The sequence below is a fragment of the Bos taurus genome, chromosome 17, assembly GCF_002263795.3.
Source record: "Bos taurus isolate L1 Dominette 01449 registration number 42190680 breed Hereford chromosome 17, ARS-UCD2.0, whole genome shotgun sequence".
In the NCBI taxonomy this organism is placed as follows: domain Eukaryota; kingdom Metazoa; phylum Chordata; class Mammalia; order Artiodactyla; family Bovidae; genus Bos; species Bos taurus.
This window is the reverse complement of record NC_037344.1, coordinates 2,536,094-2,552,196: the sequence shown is the minus strand read 5'-3', so window position 1 is coordinate 2,552,196 and position 16,103 is coordinate 2,536,094. Positions and strand designations below refer to the sequence as shown.

The window sequence follows — 16,103 nt, the reverse complement described above, 5'->3', positions numbered from 1 at the left end:
GACTGTGGCTCAGATTATGAGTTCCTTACTGCAAAATACATACTTAAATTGAAGAAAGTAGGGAAAACCACTAAACCATTCATTACGACCTAAATCATATCTATTATGGTATGACCTAAATCATATCTATTATGATTAGTACAGTGGAAGTGACAAAAAGAGTCAAGGGATTAGATCTGGAAACAGAGTGCCTGAAGAACTATGGATGGAAGTTTAAAACATTGTACAGGAGGCGGTGACCAAAGTCATCTCAAAAAAAAAAAAAAAAAGAAATGCAAGAAGGCAAAGTGATTGTCTGAAGAGGCTTTACAAATAGCTGAAGAAAGAAGAGAAGCAAAAGGCAAGAGAGAAAGGGAAAGATATACCCAACTTTAATATAGAGTTTCAGAAAATGGGAAGGATAGATAAAAAGGCCTACTTAAATGAGCAATGCAAAGAGATAGAGGAAAACAGTAGAAAAATCTCTTTAAGAAAATTGGAGGTATTAAGGGAGCATTTTATGCAAGGATGGTCACGATAAAGGAAAGAAAAAGTAAGGACCTAACAGAAGCGGAAGAGATTCAGAATAGGTATCAAGAATATAGAGACAAACTATACAAGAAAGGTCTTAATGACCCAGATAATCATAATGCCATAGTCACCCACCCAGAGTCAGACATCCTGGAGTATGAATTCAAGTGGGCTTTATGAAGCATTACTATGAACAAAGCTAGTGGAGATGATGGAATTCCGATGAGCTATTTCAAATCCTAAAAGATGATGTTGTTAAAGTACTGCGCTGAATATGCCAGCAAATTTGGATAACTTAGCAGTGGCCATACAACTGGAAAAGGTCAGTTTTCATTTCAATCCCAAAGAAGGGTAATGCCAGAGAATGTTCAAACTACCATACGATTGTACTCATTTCACATACTAGCAAGATAATGCTCAAAATTCTTCAGGCTAGACTTCAGTAGTATGTGAATTGAGAACTTCCAGATGTACAAGCCAGATGTACAACTTCCAGATGCCTTTTAGAAAAGGCAGAGGAACCAGAGACTTAATTGCCAGCATTCATTGTATTGTAGAAAAAGCAAAGGAATTCCAGAAAAGCATCTGCTTCTGCTTCATTGACTATGTCTAAAGCTTTTCACTGTATGAATCACAACAAACTAGAAAGTTCTTCAGGAAATGGGACTATCAGACCACCTTACCTGTCTCCTGATAAACAAGAAACCTGTATGCAGGTCATGAAATAGCAGACCCAAACATGGTACAACTGACTGGTTCAAAATTGGAAAAGGAGTATGGGAGTGCTGTATATTGTCACCTTGCTTATTTAACTTATATGCAGAGTACACCATGTGAAATTCCTCCACCCTGAAATCAAGACTGCCAGGAGAAATATCAAGAACCTCAGATATTCGAATGATACCACTCTCATGACAGAAAGGGAAGAGAATCTAAAGAGCCTCTTGATAAGTGTGAAAGAGAGTGAAAAAGCTGGCTTCACTTACTCAAAAAACTAAGGTCACAACATCTGATCCCATCACTTCATGGGAAATGGTGAAAAAGTGGAAGCAGTTACAGATTTTCTTTTCTTGGGCTCCAAAATTATCTGTGGACAGTGACTGCAGCCTTGAAGTTAAAAGATGTTTGCTCCTTGGGAGGAAAGCTATGAGAAACCTAAGTGAAAGTGAAAGCTGCTCAGTCATGTCCGACTCCTTGTGACCCCATGGACTGCATGTCCATGGCATTCTCTAGTCCAGAGTACTGGAGTCAGTAGTCTTTCCCTTATCCAGAGGATCTTCCAGACCCGGGGATCGAACCCAGGTCTCCCTCAAGCAAGTGAATTCTTTACCAGCTGAACCACAAGGGATGCCCAAGAATACTGGGTTGGGTAGCCTATTCCTTCTCTAGCAGATCTTCCCAACCAAGGAATCTCTTGCATTGCAGACAGATTCTTTACCAACTGAGCTAACAGGGAAGCCCCTAGACGGTGTATTAAAAAGAAGACATCACTTTGCCAACAAGGTCTGTATGGTCAGAGCTATGGTTTTTTCATATAGTCACCTACGGATATGAGAGTTGGACTATAAAGAAGGTTGAATGCTAAGAATTGATGCTTTTGAATTATGATGTGGGAGAAGACTCTTGAGAGAGTCCCTTGGACACCCAGGAAGAAATCAACCTCGATCATTCATCGGAAGGACTGATGATGGTGCTAAAGCTCTAATTCTTTGGCCCCCTGATGTAAACATCTAACTCACTGGAAAAGACTTTGATTCTGGGAAAGATAGAAGGCAGAAGGAGAAAGGGGAAAAAGAAGGGTGCAGCAGAAGATGAGATATTTAGATAGGCTCACCAACTTAATGGACATGAATTTGAGCAAACTCTGGGAGACAGTGAAGGGCAGAGGAACCCAGTGTGCTACAGTCCATGGGGTAGGACATGATTTAGCAACTGAACAGAGAGCACCATACTTCAGATACAAGCAATATGTTTAAATTTGAAACTTAAAACTTTATTTGTATAGATCTTACTCTTAGTTAAAAATTTTAAATATGTGATGCTGTTTCAGAACTGCCTTCCCTACAATTTTTTTTTTGTTCAAATTTTAAAGTATGAAGGCTAAATTTACTGACGGAAATGAAACTTGAAAAGAGTTGCTATCTTTCTTAGAGCTGTGTCTTCACCTTGGCTCAGACAGTTTTTGTAGTGAGCTACAATTTTTAAGCTATACTGAAGCCTAGTTTTGTATGTGTGGTGTCGCTTCGGTCATGTCTGACTCTTTGTGACCTTATGGACTGTAGCCTGCCAGGCTCCTCTGGACCTCGGATTCGGACAGGAATACTGGTGTGTTGCCATGCTGTCCTCCAGGGGGTCTTACTAACCCAGGGATCGAACTCGTGTCTGTCTCCTGCATTGGCAAGTGAGTTCTTTACCACTAGCACCACCTAGGAAGCCTAGTTTGTTATAACTCAAATCATAATTTTCCCTCTCATAGGCTGCTCTTTTATTCTTCTTTTTCCAAATGGTATATAAACTAGCATTAAAAGGAATTTGACACAATTAAATCTCTTAATACAAAGGTAGCATACTGGAAGTTCTAGAAAGAATTTGTTTGGTCTCTTCAATTTTTTGACAGGAAAGCAGCTAGGTTTCACTTCAGTACAAATAGCTGAACACCTATTATTTTACATTTGGTCCTTTTTCAGCTCTTTTGTTACATCTTGGCCTCTGAAGACATTTGAGTTTATAATTGCTGTATTTAACATATTTTAAGAATTTTTCTGATTACTTTTTAATGTTTTCCCATTATATAGTAGTCTTATTAAAGGTTCTTCCTATACTGATTTGCACAGTTGTTCAGTGAAACAGCTGTTTCTGTGCTCACGTTTGGGAGGAACCATGAACTATATATACTCCCCTTGGAAGTTATAATGCATTGCAGTTAGCGTCCTGAATAACTATAGTACAATTTGTTTAGCTGTTAGATCCATCTTTCCTAAAATTTTCCTAAGATGTTTTTTGGCCCAAGGGATTCTTGTTTCAAGAATTGTGTGGGATGTAGTTTGGGAAACTTAAACTAACCCAGAGAAATGCTTGGGATTTCTTTCTAGCTTTTTTAAGGTATAATTAAAATACAATAAAATGCTCAAATTTAAAGTGTACACTTCTGGTCAGTTTTGCTTTATAAATTTGTGAAATCAAGAAAAAGAAGATTTCTGTCACCTTTACTATAATCCACTTATTCTTCTGGGTCCTCTTTCCCAGGCAGGCACTGAAACTGATTGCTTTCACTGTAGTGATATTAGTTTGCATTTTCAAGGATTTCAGATCTTTGTTTTGGGGTTTCAATTATAATCTTTAGATAATTTAGAATGAAACAGCTGCTAATAATAATACAGATAATTGACAAAATGTTTATGATATATGGTATCAAAAGTTTTTAGAGTAAGAATTTTAAACCCGTATCTTCAAAATTATATGGGAATTACACTGTAATGCGGAGAAGGCAATGGCAACTCACTCCAGTACTCTTGCCTGGAAAATCCCGTGGGTGGAGGAGCCTGGTAGGCTGCAGTCCATAATTTAATTAATAATTTCCCCTCAAAATTGAATCTGAGAAATAGAATCATCTAGTAAAATCAGAGAACTAATTAACTATAAGCTTATAAGGAAACAGTTATAGACAGTAACTTTCTTACCCAGCTACCTATTACTATCATATTCAAACCCTCCTATAAATCATATTAAAACAGAAATAACTGACCTCAGCTACTCTGTGGGCCTACTCTTAAAGAAACACATCGGTCATTGCATGTGTACTCTTTGCCCTTTACTGTCAGTCACCTGATAGGAAAAATTAAGTAGGAAATAAAAATACTTAAAAAAAATTTACTTGAAGTAGGGAAAGTAAATGAGGTAAAAATACCGGTAAATTTGATACTCCTAATGTAGTCCAGTCAAAAATACCACATAAAAATTTAGTTAATGATTTTTAAATATCTCATAGGTTATAGTTGCTTAATAATTAACAATTCTGAAAATGCTTTCCTCTGCTATACAGTTAGCTCTTGGTCTTCTGTACTAGGATAGAAATACAGCATAATGAATGATAAATGTTAATTGTTTTCTAACATACATGATTTTAATGTCTATGTTTGAACCCAGCCTTTTAAAAATACTCTAGATATATATAATACTGTTAGAAAAAACTATTTTAAAGATGAAATTCAGTGGTTCAGTAAAAGAAAGTTATTGAGTTACTATAGTTATGGCTATTAGAATATTAGAAATTGAAATAAAAAATGGTAAAATGAAATTTTTTCAAAATTTTGATAGAGATTTCATAGAAATCTAAAGAAATGCTTAAAATACATGTTAAAGGTGGAAATGTTTTTCACAGGTCAAAACATCGGGTGCTTCACATTGCTGTTGGGAGTGTTAAAATGGTATATAGTTTCTTGGAAAATCATTGGCAATACCTCAGAAAGTTAAACAGAGTTTACCATATGACCCAATAATTCCATTCCTAGTTATTCACTCTAGAGAATTGAAGACATATGTTCACACAAAATTTTGCGCACGTACTCTTTAGCAGTATTGTTCCCAACAACCAAAAGGTGAATGTCCATTGATAAACAAATGGATAAACAATTTGATAAACAAAATGCATTATCTCTATACGATGGCTATAAAAAAGTTCTGATACATACTACATGGATGAACCTTTAAATCATGCTATGTCAGTTAAGAAAGACCACCTTAATTATGTAATTTCATTTATATGAAAAATCTGTAATAGGCAAATCTGTAGAAACAGAAAAGTGAGTGGTTGCTGGGGCTGGAGGAGATGGAATGGGGAGTGACTGCTAATAGGTACATACAGAGTTTCTGTTGAGGGTCTTGAAAATGCTCTGGATAGTGGTGTTTGTTTGCATAACTTTATGCCTGTACTAAAAATCACTGAATCGTACACTTTAAAAAGGTACATCAGAAAGAAGAGGTGGATATCAAGGTAGAATTCACAGAGCTAACAAGGAGAAAGGAAAAAACCAATTACGAGGAATTTACTTTGTAATGGAAAATGAATTCAAAGAGTGTCTGGTTAGAAACTAAAAGAAAAAGATTAATATGAGAGGATGCTTTCTCGGAACTCACTTTCAGGTCTCTATTAAGGCTTTCTCCTTTGTATGAGACAAAAGCAGCTGGCGATTGTGTGATGTTCCATCAGGATGTGTAAGAGAGAAACAGAAAAGCAAGACTCAAACAGAATAAATCAGTATACCTATTTCTTAGTTTCCACTGAGAAACATATTGGTGGCGTTTGTCTCATGCTGGACAGAGAAGGGTCGGAGGCCACAGTGTGTTCACTGCAGAGGTAGGACTGGCAAGCAGGTGGGACATGTTCTGCCAGGCTCTGCACTCCCTCCCTGGCACCACGTGGCACCATGGCTATGACTCACGATCCTGCTCACTCCAGACATAGCTTCAGAGTCTTCTGGAATTAAGGGCCCTCTTAAGGTTAAGCCTATAAATCAAATTTATTCTGTAAAAATGTTTTCATTCAGCATATAAATATGGAATTTTAGAGGATTTGATTAAAATGATATCTCTAATAAAGCATTGTGTTAGAGCAAGTTACTCATAACATTTTTTTGTACAAAGGGGCCTTTTCCTTAAATGAAATGTTGCATAAAAGTTTAGCATTTAAAGCAAGGGAATGCAGAGTTGTGTGTTGAAGTGCAAAATGAGGGTGTGGGTAGGTGCAAGCAGAAGCCGGGTAGCTTAGTGTTAGTCACTCAAGCATGTCTGACTCTTTGTGACCCCATGACTGTAGTCCACTAGATTCCTCTGGTCAGTGAAATTCTCCATGCAGGAATACTGGAGTCGGTTGCCATTCCCTATATGAGGGGGTCTTCTCAACCCAGGGATCACACCTGGGTCCTCCCACATTGCGGGCAGATTCTTTACCAACTGAGCCACCTGGGAAGCTTCAGCGCTCTCTTTCTCTCACCCTGCCCACAACACCCTTTTGAAACACTTTCTCTCAACCCAGTGAGAAAATTGTCAGAGTAAAAGAGCTTGATCAGGTGAAAATAGTACTTTCCTAGGAGTTAGAAGGCCTAATTTTTGACTTGTTTTCTCTGTTTAACTGTGTGGAATATGGAAAAGTCACTCAAATCAACCATCTTTTGTTGGTAATATTCTTCAGTGAAAGAGGTGGTTTTAAGTAGAGACTTCTGAGGACTCAAGCTATTCCTATTTAATATTTTGATTTAGAGAATTTAATTAGTAAAAAACTTTATTGATATCAACAGTAAGAAGAAAAAAACCAGTAAGAATGATCAGTAAGTGACCATTTTAGTAAAATGTCTAGTTCAAGCCTTTGGGTTCATTTTTATTGCAAGTCACTGGGGTCAGAACCAAGACCTAACCAGGACCCTCATAAATCATAACAAAGAATCTTTTCAGATGCTACATGCAGTGAAATATGCCTGTAGCCAGCCTTTGCATCTCAGATCTTTGCAACTTGTCTTCTGCAATTTAAACAGCTTGGTTGTGTTCCACCAGTCTCTTGCATGCCACAACAAGTACGAATGTAGCCCCCATTTAGCAGGCTGTGAGGTTTTCTTCAACCCAGATTATCTGGAGACCTCTAAATTTTATGATGAAATTTTGTGAAAGTAAAAATGTTAGTCGTGTGTGACTCTTTGCGACCCTGTGGACTGTAACCCACCAGGGTCCTCTGTCCATGGGGATTCTCCAGGCAAGAAGCCTGGAGTGGGTTGCCATTTTCTTCTCCAGGGGATCCTCCCAACCCAGGGATCAAACCTGGGTCTTCTGCATTGCAGGCAGATTCTTTACTGTCTGAGCCACCAGGGAATCCTTAGACATAAGGGAAATACAAATTAAAACCAAAATGAGATATCATTTCATATCACTGCAATGTGTGTGTACTGCTGTAAATGCACTGTTTAGCTGTATCTGTCTCTACACTATCACCTAGCAATTCTACTCTTAGTTATTTACCCCAAAGAAATGAAAATATGTATTCACTAAATAACTTGTATAAGAATGTATATAACAGCTTAATCATAATTGTCAAAGTTAGAAACAACTCAAATTTTTATCAACAGGTAAATGGATAAAGAAATTGTGGTGTATTCATACAGTGGAATACTACTTACTCAACAATAAGAATGAACAGCCTACTGATATAACATGAATGAATCTAGACATAAAAAGTACCTTAAGAATTCATTTTATATAAAGTCCGAGAACAGGCAAAACTAAACTAATAATGCTAGAAATCAGAAAGTGGTTGCCTCCAATAGAAGGGCTCTGAAATGGATAATGGGATCTTCTAGATTGACGGATATGTTTTATATCTTGCTTTAGGTGTTGTTTACATAGGTTTTTATAGTTAGCAATACTCATTGTAATGAACACATAAGATGTATGCATTTTATTGTATGTAAATTGTGAAAGTGAAAGTCAGTCGTGTCCGACTCTTTGCGACCGCATGGACTATACATTCCATGGAATTCTCCAGGCCAGAATACTGGAGTGGATAGCCTTTCCCTTCTCCAGGGGATCTTCCCAACCCAGGGATCAAACCCAGGTCTCCTGCATTGCAGGTGGATTCTTTACCAGCTGAGCTATTAGAGAAGCCCCATGTAAATTGTACCTCAATTTAAATGTAAAATGTAAATTTTACCTCAATTTAAAAAGTGTTAAGACAGTTAAATAATTATCAGTGTGAAACAAATCCTGAAATTGGCTCTGTATCATTCCCATAAGAAGAAGGGGGGAGGGGAGTCCATATCCCAGTCTGAGGCAGAAACAGAGGATGAACAAGAACTAAGGATGTTCATTGGGAAGAAAAAGCAGAGGTGGGCAAGTAAATATATGTTAGGAATTTTAATTCATTTGTTAATTTGTTGTTTCATAGAAATCAGTGATGTTTCTGAGTTCTGTTGTCTGTGATACATAAATTATATATTAGAGGAAATACAATTCATCTAGATTTATCTCACAGGTATTATCTCAAGTTTGGTATGTATTATATTTTCTAGACACCCAGATGTTTTTCTGAATATATTTAGAGTTTTCGATTGCAAAAGAATTTTTTTTGAAATGCTTGTAAACATCTGAAGCCTTTTATTTCCCAATCTTCGTAGTATTAGGGAGAATTTTTTTTCTTTATTTATCCTCTATGAATAAAGCCATCAAAGTGCCCTTTTAATTTTATATTTTAGTCTCCTTCAGAATGTGAGACTACAGTGGTCATTAGTGTGTTTTTAAATTGAAGGTTTACAGTAGGGGTATATCAAAAATGCAGTTCTTCAGACCTAATGAGCACTCTGTAAGTAGCCAGTTGTCTGTATCTTCTTTGTGAAATCTTCTGAAAATCTCTCTCTCAGCCACATTCCATGAACAGGCTGCATTAGATCTTGAATGGATATAAACCCAAAGTGAAAGTGATTTTTCTGAAAACTTCATTTCCCCATACACAAGTATAACTATTTAAAGATCTGTTCTTTTAAATCATTTTGTCTGTGATTACACTGTTAAAATTTGAAAGCATGAACTATATGAATAAGGAATTGATTGTGTGATAATCTTTAGAATGAGAGGAGAGAATCAGAACTTTAAAAAAAACAATTATTAGAATTATCAGAAACATTAAGATTTCTGTTTATACTCAATATTGTAATGCTTCAGGCAAAGAGGATCCTTTAAAAGAAGAAAAAAAATTTCTATAATACCTGGATTTATGTTACTTTATTCTATAATACCTGGATATTAGGAAAGCAAATGGTATCAAATGGATAGTTCCTTATCCAGTTTCAAATATTGAAAATATTTTTAGCTGGATGTCTTGGTATTTGTCTTCTTGTAGCAAACTGCTTTCATTGATCTTATGGTACCATTAAAAGTTTATAAAAATTATTCTAATTAGAGTTTTACAGTGCTAGAAATTAAACTTACATTTAACTGATTTTTATTTTTTCCATTTTTTTTTCTTAACTAGGTTCTTTCTGATGTTTCTTGAGCTTATTCCCCTGCAGTTGATCTCATTCCTGTTGGCCTACTATTAAGTTCCATGACAATACTAAGTTAATGTTCATTTTTAAGCCTCATTTATAGTACCAGGAAAATGTAGAAAAAACTTGACCTATATATTAGATGACCTAATTTCTTCCATTCCTAGAAGTACCATACCTTTTATAAGTAATCATTTTATAGTCATTTTCACACTCTTTGACTTACTCTACACTAAAGAACATAGTTGAGTTTTTGGAAAGTACAGGATTTAACAGATTTGGTCTTTAATGGTCACACACATCTCTAAACATTATAATTAATGAAGCAGGAAATTGCATCTACATAAGATTAATGTTTATTTTGGAATAGTAATATTTCAAGTACTGGTTTTCAAAAAATAATTTGGATTAATTTTTGGATTTCTCAATATTGTAAGTTGATAATGGTTTCTTGACATTTATTTTATGAAGATTCATTTTACTGTTTTATGGTACTGGTAGGATTCTGATATTAAGTTGGTTTGTCGAGTTGTATAATTGTTTATATTAATATTTAAGTAATGTTAGACAATTTTTGCAATCCAGGGGTAAATGTTTCACCTAACACAATTTTTAAAAAGAAGCAAATAATGAATTCAGTGTTTTATATCTTTTCTTCATGGATGACCTACCCCTTAGTGTCAATATCAGATTTAACAGGAGCTTCATTGTGAATAGAGTAAGAGAAATCAGAGGTTCTCTTTTTTGGTGATCATAAAGACACAAAACAATTGATAGATATCCAAGAATGCATTCTAGTAAGATCTCTGAAGCATTGTGTCAGTGAAAGTTTACATAACTGATGAAACTGTCAGGATTTGCAATGCAGTGAATGCTGAAATAGTCTTTACCAGCAATATAAGATAATCAGGATTTTGAAAGTTTTAGAACATTATGTTAAACTGTGATTATAGTTATAATGCGTTGTCCCTTTGAGTTAAATTTGTAACCATAAAGATGTGCAGCATAATTGTTATGTATTTATTTACAGACTACAATTTCCGTCGCAGCTCAATAAATAGTCTTTCCCCTGTTAGTGCTACTCTCTCTTCTGGGACTCCCAGCGTGCTTCCTTATACTTCAAGGCCTTACTCTTATTCAAGCTATTCCTTGTCACCAACGATACCTCTTGCTAATGGCAGCCATGTTGGACAGCGATTATATATCTCCAATCAGGCCTCATTCTTCTGAAGAAAATACTGTAAACAGGAATATGAAGTTTCTTTGTAAAGCATGCACATTAAAATACTGTTTTATTTTAGAATCGGGTCTGTACATTTGGTTTTAAAATGAAAATTATATATTCAACATAGTAAACATCAGCCATAGTAAACATCAAAATAACCTACAATTGTAAAACTTGTAAAAATCCTACAGTTAAAAAGTTACTCAGTGATTTCTCTTGATAAAGGTATAACAAACTACTGTTCGTTTTAAATTTTTGGGATTTTAAATAACTTCTGATTCTTGAGTGGTCAATAGAACCCAGAAGTTTACATTACATTTTTTCATTGTAACTTTACTAAATAGAGTTTCACAAGTATTAAAGCACTAAATTTGATTACCAAGGATCACTTATCTGTATCAGAGATTAGAACAATCATATAACCAGAAGCATCTAACTATTATGTAAAAAGAAATGAAGGGCAAAAAGATTAAGATGCAAATTTTATGCAGTACTAAAGAAAAAGCAGTCTACCATTGTGGTCCTTGAAAATAACTATAAATATTTTAGTTAATAATTATTTGTTGTAAAAATAAATTATAATTTTGCTGTTAATATATTCAAGGTTTTTGTAGTTATACTTCTGTTTTTTTGATATTCGATGTATAGTTGAGTAAGAAGTGTTATGGTTTTTTAATGTTGAAATCATGTGTTGTTTAATTTTTGTACTTGAATTCAAATTCTTTGACATTAAATATACAGTGTTTCTAATATGCGTGTGTCTCACTTGTTTATTAGTATGCGCAAAAAGTTTAGTTCTCACAATTGCCTTGCCCTTCTAAAAACCAGTTTCCCTTACTTGGTTTCCATAGGCTCAGTGTCTTCGTTGGGATCAAAGCAAAGGATAATGCAGGAAGAAAATTAATAGTTTTGTGAAACATACTAACAAAGTCGTTTTTAGGGACCAGTAGAAATATTTTGTTGATTAACCCAGTGATGTTTTCCCCTCTTTCTTATGAATAATTAATGAACTCAGGTCATTTGGGCTGTTTAATAGTTCAGCAGCATACATCTGTGATCAGTTTCTAATGATGGTTTCCAAAATAGACAAAAATCTTTGCACTGGTTAGATACCAGATACTAGCTTTGATAATCATCTCATTGTATGGAATATAGGGTTTTGATAAGTAGAATATTAAATAGCTGCATGTATTTCTTCTGAAATTATTTTAGCAGAAGTTATTGGAGATAGTAAATTAGTCTTGATTGCATCCTCTAAAGAAGGTTCATTCCATTGGACCATACTTAATACTTTCTCTAGGTTGTTGCCTTAGATTTTCAAAATTGAATGAGCATAAACATTATCCTTAACTAGTGTTAATTTCTTTCTGACATCTGATTTTACAGTTTAACTTCTGTGATTCACAGCTTCATATCACTCCTTCAGCAAACATACAGTGAGTATTTTGTCAACTGCTATGGAAATACCCTTGAGATGCAGAGGTGACTCAGGTTCAAACCAGAAGATAAACAGACAAATTAATTCAGTTTTCCATAGAAATGTTTGGAATGGCCCAAATATAATTACAAGTTCCCACAAATATGGCAAAATCAATACAATATTGTAAAGTAAAAAAAAAAAAAAAAATATATATATATATATATATATATTATACAGTTGACCCTTGAACAAAATGTGTGTGTTCACTTATATTTGAGTTTTTTTCAATAAATATATTCTGCTATAGTACATCATTGTGGTTGGTTGAATCTGCCGGTATGGAAGCATGGATACTGGAATGTGGATACTCCTAACCCGCTGTGTTCTTGGAGGATCAACTGTACATCACAGTTCAGAGAGTTTACCAATCAATCACACAGTGCATTTGGAGATCCATAGTTATATGGTGGGAAACATACGAACTTTGGCCTTTGATTACCAGTTCTGCCATAGCTGCCATACCTGTATGGCAGGTATATACAGGCCTCAGGTTTGATTACCGGTTCTGCCACAGCCAAGTAATAACTCTGAGTTTGTACATGATTTTTAATCATTCGAAGCTATAATTTCAAATCTGTATAATCATGGTAACTTTACAATGTTAAAGGTAAAAACACTTCCAAGTAGAAAGCACTCAAGTGGTAGCCTGTATTGTTTAGGTGGAACTATATAATGTATAGTAGTCATTTAATGTACTGGTTTCTCATTCTTTCTGTTCCCTTTAAATAGAAATATATAAATCAGTGCATTCATATCAAGCGCTGTCTCTGTGATGTAATGTTTGAGCTTGTAATGGTTGATGTAATGGTTAATTTTGTTCATACTGCATATGAAATTTCACTTGTGAACATAGCTACTAATTACTTGCTGATTTAATTCTTATAGCACAGGCTCTATAATAAGCTATTAACCACAAGCCATTATTAATTGGTAACTTTCTTAGCTATGTCATGCTGTTCACTCGACAGGGAAACACTTCTAAAGACAGCCGTTGATCAAATTCTTTGTGCAACTTTGTGCAAGGAGCTATGACTGAAATACGAAGTACTAAGTAGCTATGATCCTTGGCTTGTTTAAAAACCATGGTAAGCAGAAAGATCAGAAAAGTTATGCAGAGAGTTTAACCTTACCTCTCTTCTCTGGTTTTCCTTTTACAATATTAGAGTGTGATGTTTTCCCTAACTATGACTCACAATCTAAAGGTCATCATAGAAGAAGGTGAAAGTCCAATTTAAAAAGGAAATCCTGTGTGGCAAGAAAATGCTAAAAGTTATGTCAAAAGAGAAATGATAAAACTTGAAAAATAATTGTGAATTGATTCACAAAGTGCTAATCTCTAATATTTATAAATATCAATGAAAAGAACGTCCACTCAAGAGGAAAATGGGCAAAATGTATGAAGACAGAAGACTTGGCCCTTAAACATATGAAAAAGTGCTTTATCTCATAAAAAAATGCAATCTGAAAAGTTAGATTTACAGGAATTCAAAAGGTTGATAAACCTTTGGAAGCATTGAATAAAATGAGCATTTTCATACATTTCAGGTGAGATTATAAATTAGTGTAATTCATGTAGAGAGCAATTATTCAGCTATCATCCAAAATTACAAATACTTAAATCTTTGATCCGGAAGTCCTACTTCTGGAATATACTTGCACATGTGTGAAATAGTATGTGTAAAACTATTCATTGAAACATTTTGTAACTGTAATACCCATCACTAGTGAAAGTTGCTTAGTCCTGTCTGACTCTTTGCGACACCATGGATTATACAGTCCATGGAATTAGCCTTTCCCTTCTCTACGGGATATTCCCAACCCACGGATTGAACCCAGGTCTCCCACATTGCAGGTGGATCTTTACCAGCTGAGCCACCAGGGAAGCCCAAGAATACTTGAGTGGGTAGCCTATCACTTCTTTAGCAGATCTTCCCGACCCAGGAACCGAACTGGGGTCTCCTGTGCTGCAGGCAGATTCTTTACTGACTGAGTTATCAAGGAAGCCCTCATTAGGGGACTGATTAAATAATACATTTATTGGTGAATAGGAAGAGTTGGACTGTAAAGGGGGCTGAGCACAGAATTGATGCTTTTGAAGTGTGGTGTTGGAGAAGACTTGCAAGTCCCTCGGACTGCAAGGAGATCCAACCAGTCCATCCTAAGGGAAATCAGTCCTGGGTGTTCATTGGATGGACTGATGTTAAAGCTGAAACTCCAGTATTTTGGCCACCTGATGCGAAGAGCTGACTCATTTTAAGACACTGATGTTGGGAAAGATTGAAGGCAGGAGGAGAAGGGGACGACAGAGGATGAGATGGTGAGATGGCATCACCAACTCAATGGACATGAGTTTGGGTAAACTCCAGGAGTTGGTGATGGACAGGGAGGCCTGGCGTGCTGCGGTTCATGGGGTAGCAAAGTGTTGGACACGACTGAGTGACTGAACTGAACTGAACTGAAAAGGTTGTACAAAATAATACTCTTTATTCCTAATATAGAAAGCGATGGGAAAAAAGTAAAGTTTAGAAATTGATGTATTTTGGGTAAAGAGGGAGAAAACATTTGTATGTGTTTTTATTAGGCTGTGGAAGGATTACAAAATACATGATTATGAGGAAAGCATATGAGGTCACACTTCTAGTTCCCTTCACTCCAGATACAGTGCAATGATAAATTGGTCTATCTGTCTCTCCTATATTTTATCTAAATTTCTTTTAAGTAAAAAGATATAACTTCTCAGAAACGAAGATTTTTAAGGAACCATAATCCAAACACACACATTAGGGAAAAACTACACTGGTGTATTTACTGTGTGATCAGAAGTTAATGGGTTTTGAATAGGGGTCTCAGGCAAAATATGGTGAAAGCAGCAATGTAATCAGCTATGCAGTTCACCAGTTTTGACTCAGTGGGTCCAATGTACTTGAAATGTGTCTAATTTCTGCTAGAAAAACAGTGAAAAAAGACCTCCAAGATTTGAAACAGTTGCATTTTCCTAGGCCAATAATTCTCTTCCTGAAAAACAGCTCTTCGTTTGTGATTAGGTTTAATAGAGATTCAGTTCAGTTTAGTTGCTCAGTCGTGTCTGATTCTTTGCAACCCCTTGAACCACAGCACGCCAGGCCTCCCTGTCCATCACCAACTCCTGTAGTCCACCCAAACCCATGTCCACTGAGCCAGTGATGCCATCCAGCCATCTCATCCTCTGTTGTCCCCTTCTCCTGCCCTGAGTCTTTCCCAACATCAGTGTCTTTTCAAATGAGTCAACTCTTCACATGAGGTGGCCAAAGTACTGGAGTTTCAGCTTCAGCATCAGTCCTTCCAATGAACACCCAGGATTTGATCTCCTTTAAGATGGACTGGTTGGATCTCCTTGCAGTCCAAGGGACTCTCAAGAGTCTTCTCCAACACCACACTTCAAAAGCGTCAATTCTTCAGTGCTCAGCTTTCTTCACAGTCCAACTCTCACATCCATACATGACCACTGGAAAAACCATAGCCTTGACTAGACGGACCTTTGTTGGCAAAGTAATGTCTATGCTTTTCAATATGCTATCTAGATTGGTCATACCTTTCCTTCCAAGGAGTAAGTGTCTTTTAATTTCATGGCTGCAATCACCATGTGCAGTGATTTTGAAGCCCAGAAAAATAAAGTCAGCGACTGTTTCCACTGTTTCCCCGTCTATTTGCCATGAAGTGGTGGGACTGGATGCCATGATCTTAGTTTTCTGAACGTTGAGCTTTAAGCCAACTTTTCCACAGTGTATTGTGGTCACACAGTCAAAGGCTTTAATAGAGATTGACCCTTATGAATTAGGTGTTCCTATATCACCAGGTATGAGCCTAGGAGCCCCACTATCAG

The 16,103-nt window shown here is 36.0% G+C and overlaps 1 protein-coding gene across 6 annotated transcripts in view; it reads left to right on the top strand.

Annotated features, from left to right (window-relative positions):
* The window catches only part of RBM46 (RNA binding motif protein 46), a 58,786-nt gene extending 47,203 nt beyond the window's left edge, over positions 1-11,583 (top strand). Inside the window, exon 5 of one of the 6 annotated variants that reach the window (XM_005217439.5) lies at positions 10,567-11,583. In XM_005217439.5, coding sequence (XP_005217496.1) covers positions 10,567-10,766 — 200 coding nt within the window. In that variant the 3' untranslated portion in view covers positions 10,767-11,583. The other 5 variants (XM_024977323.2, NM_001192719.2, XM_024977324.2 and 2 more) reach the window with 5 other exon arrangements.
* Positions 11,584-16,103: the final 4,520 nt, after the last annotated feature.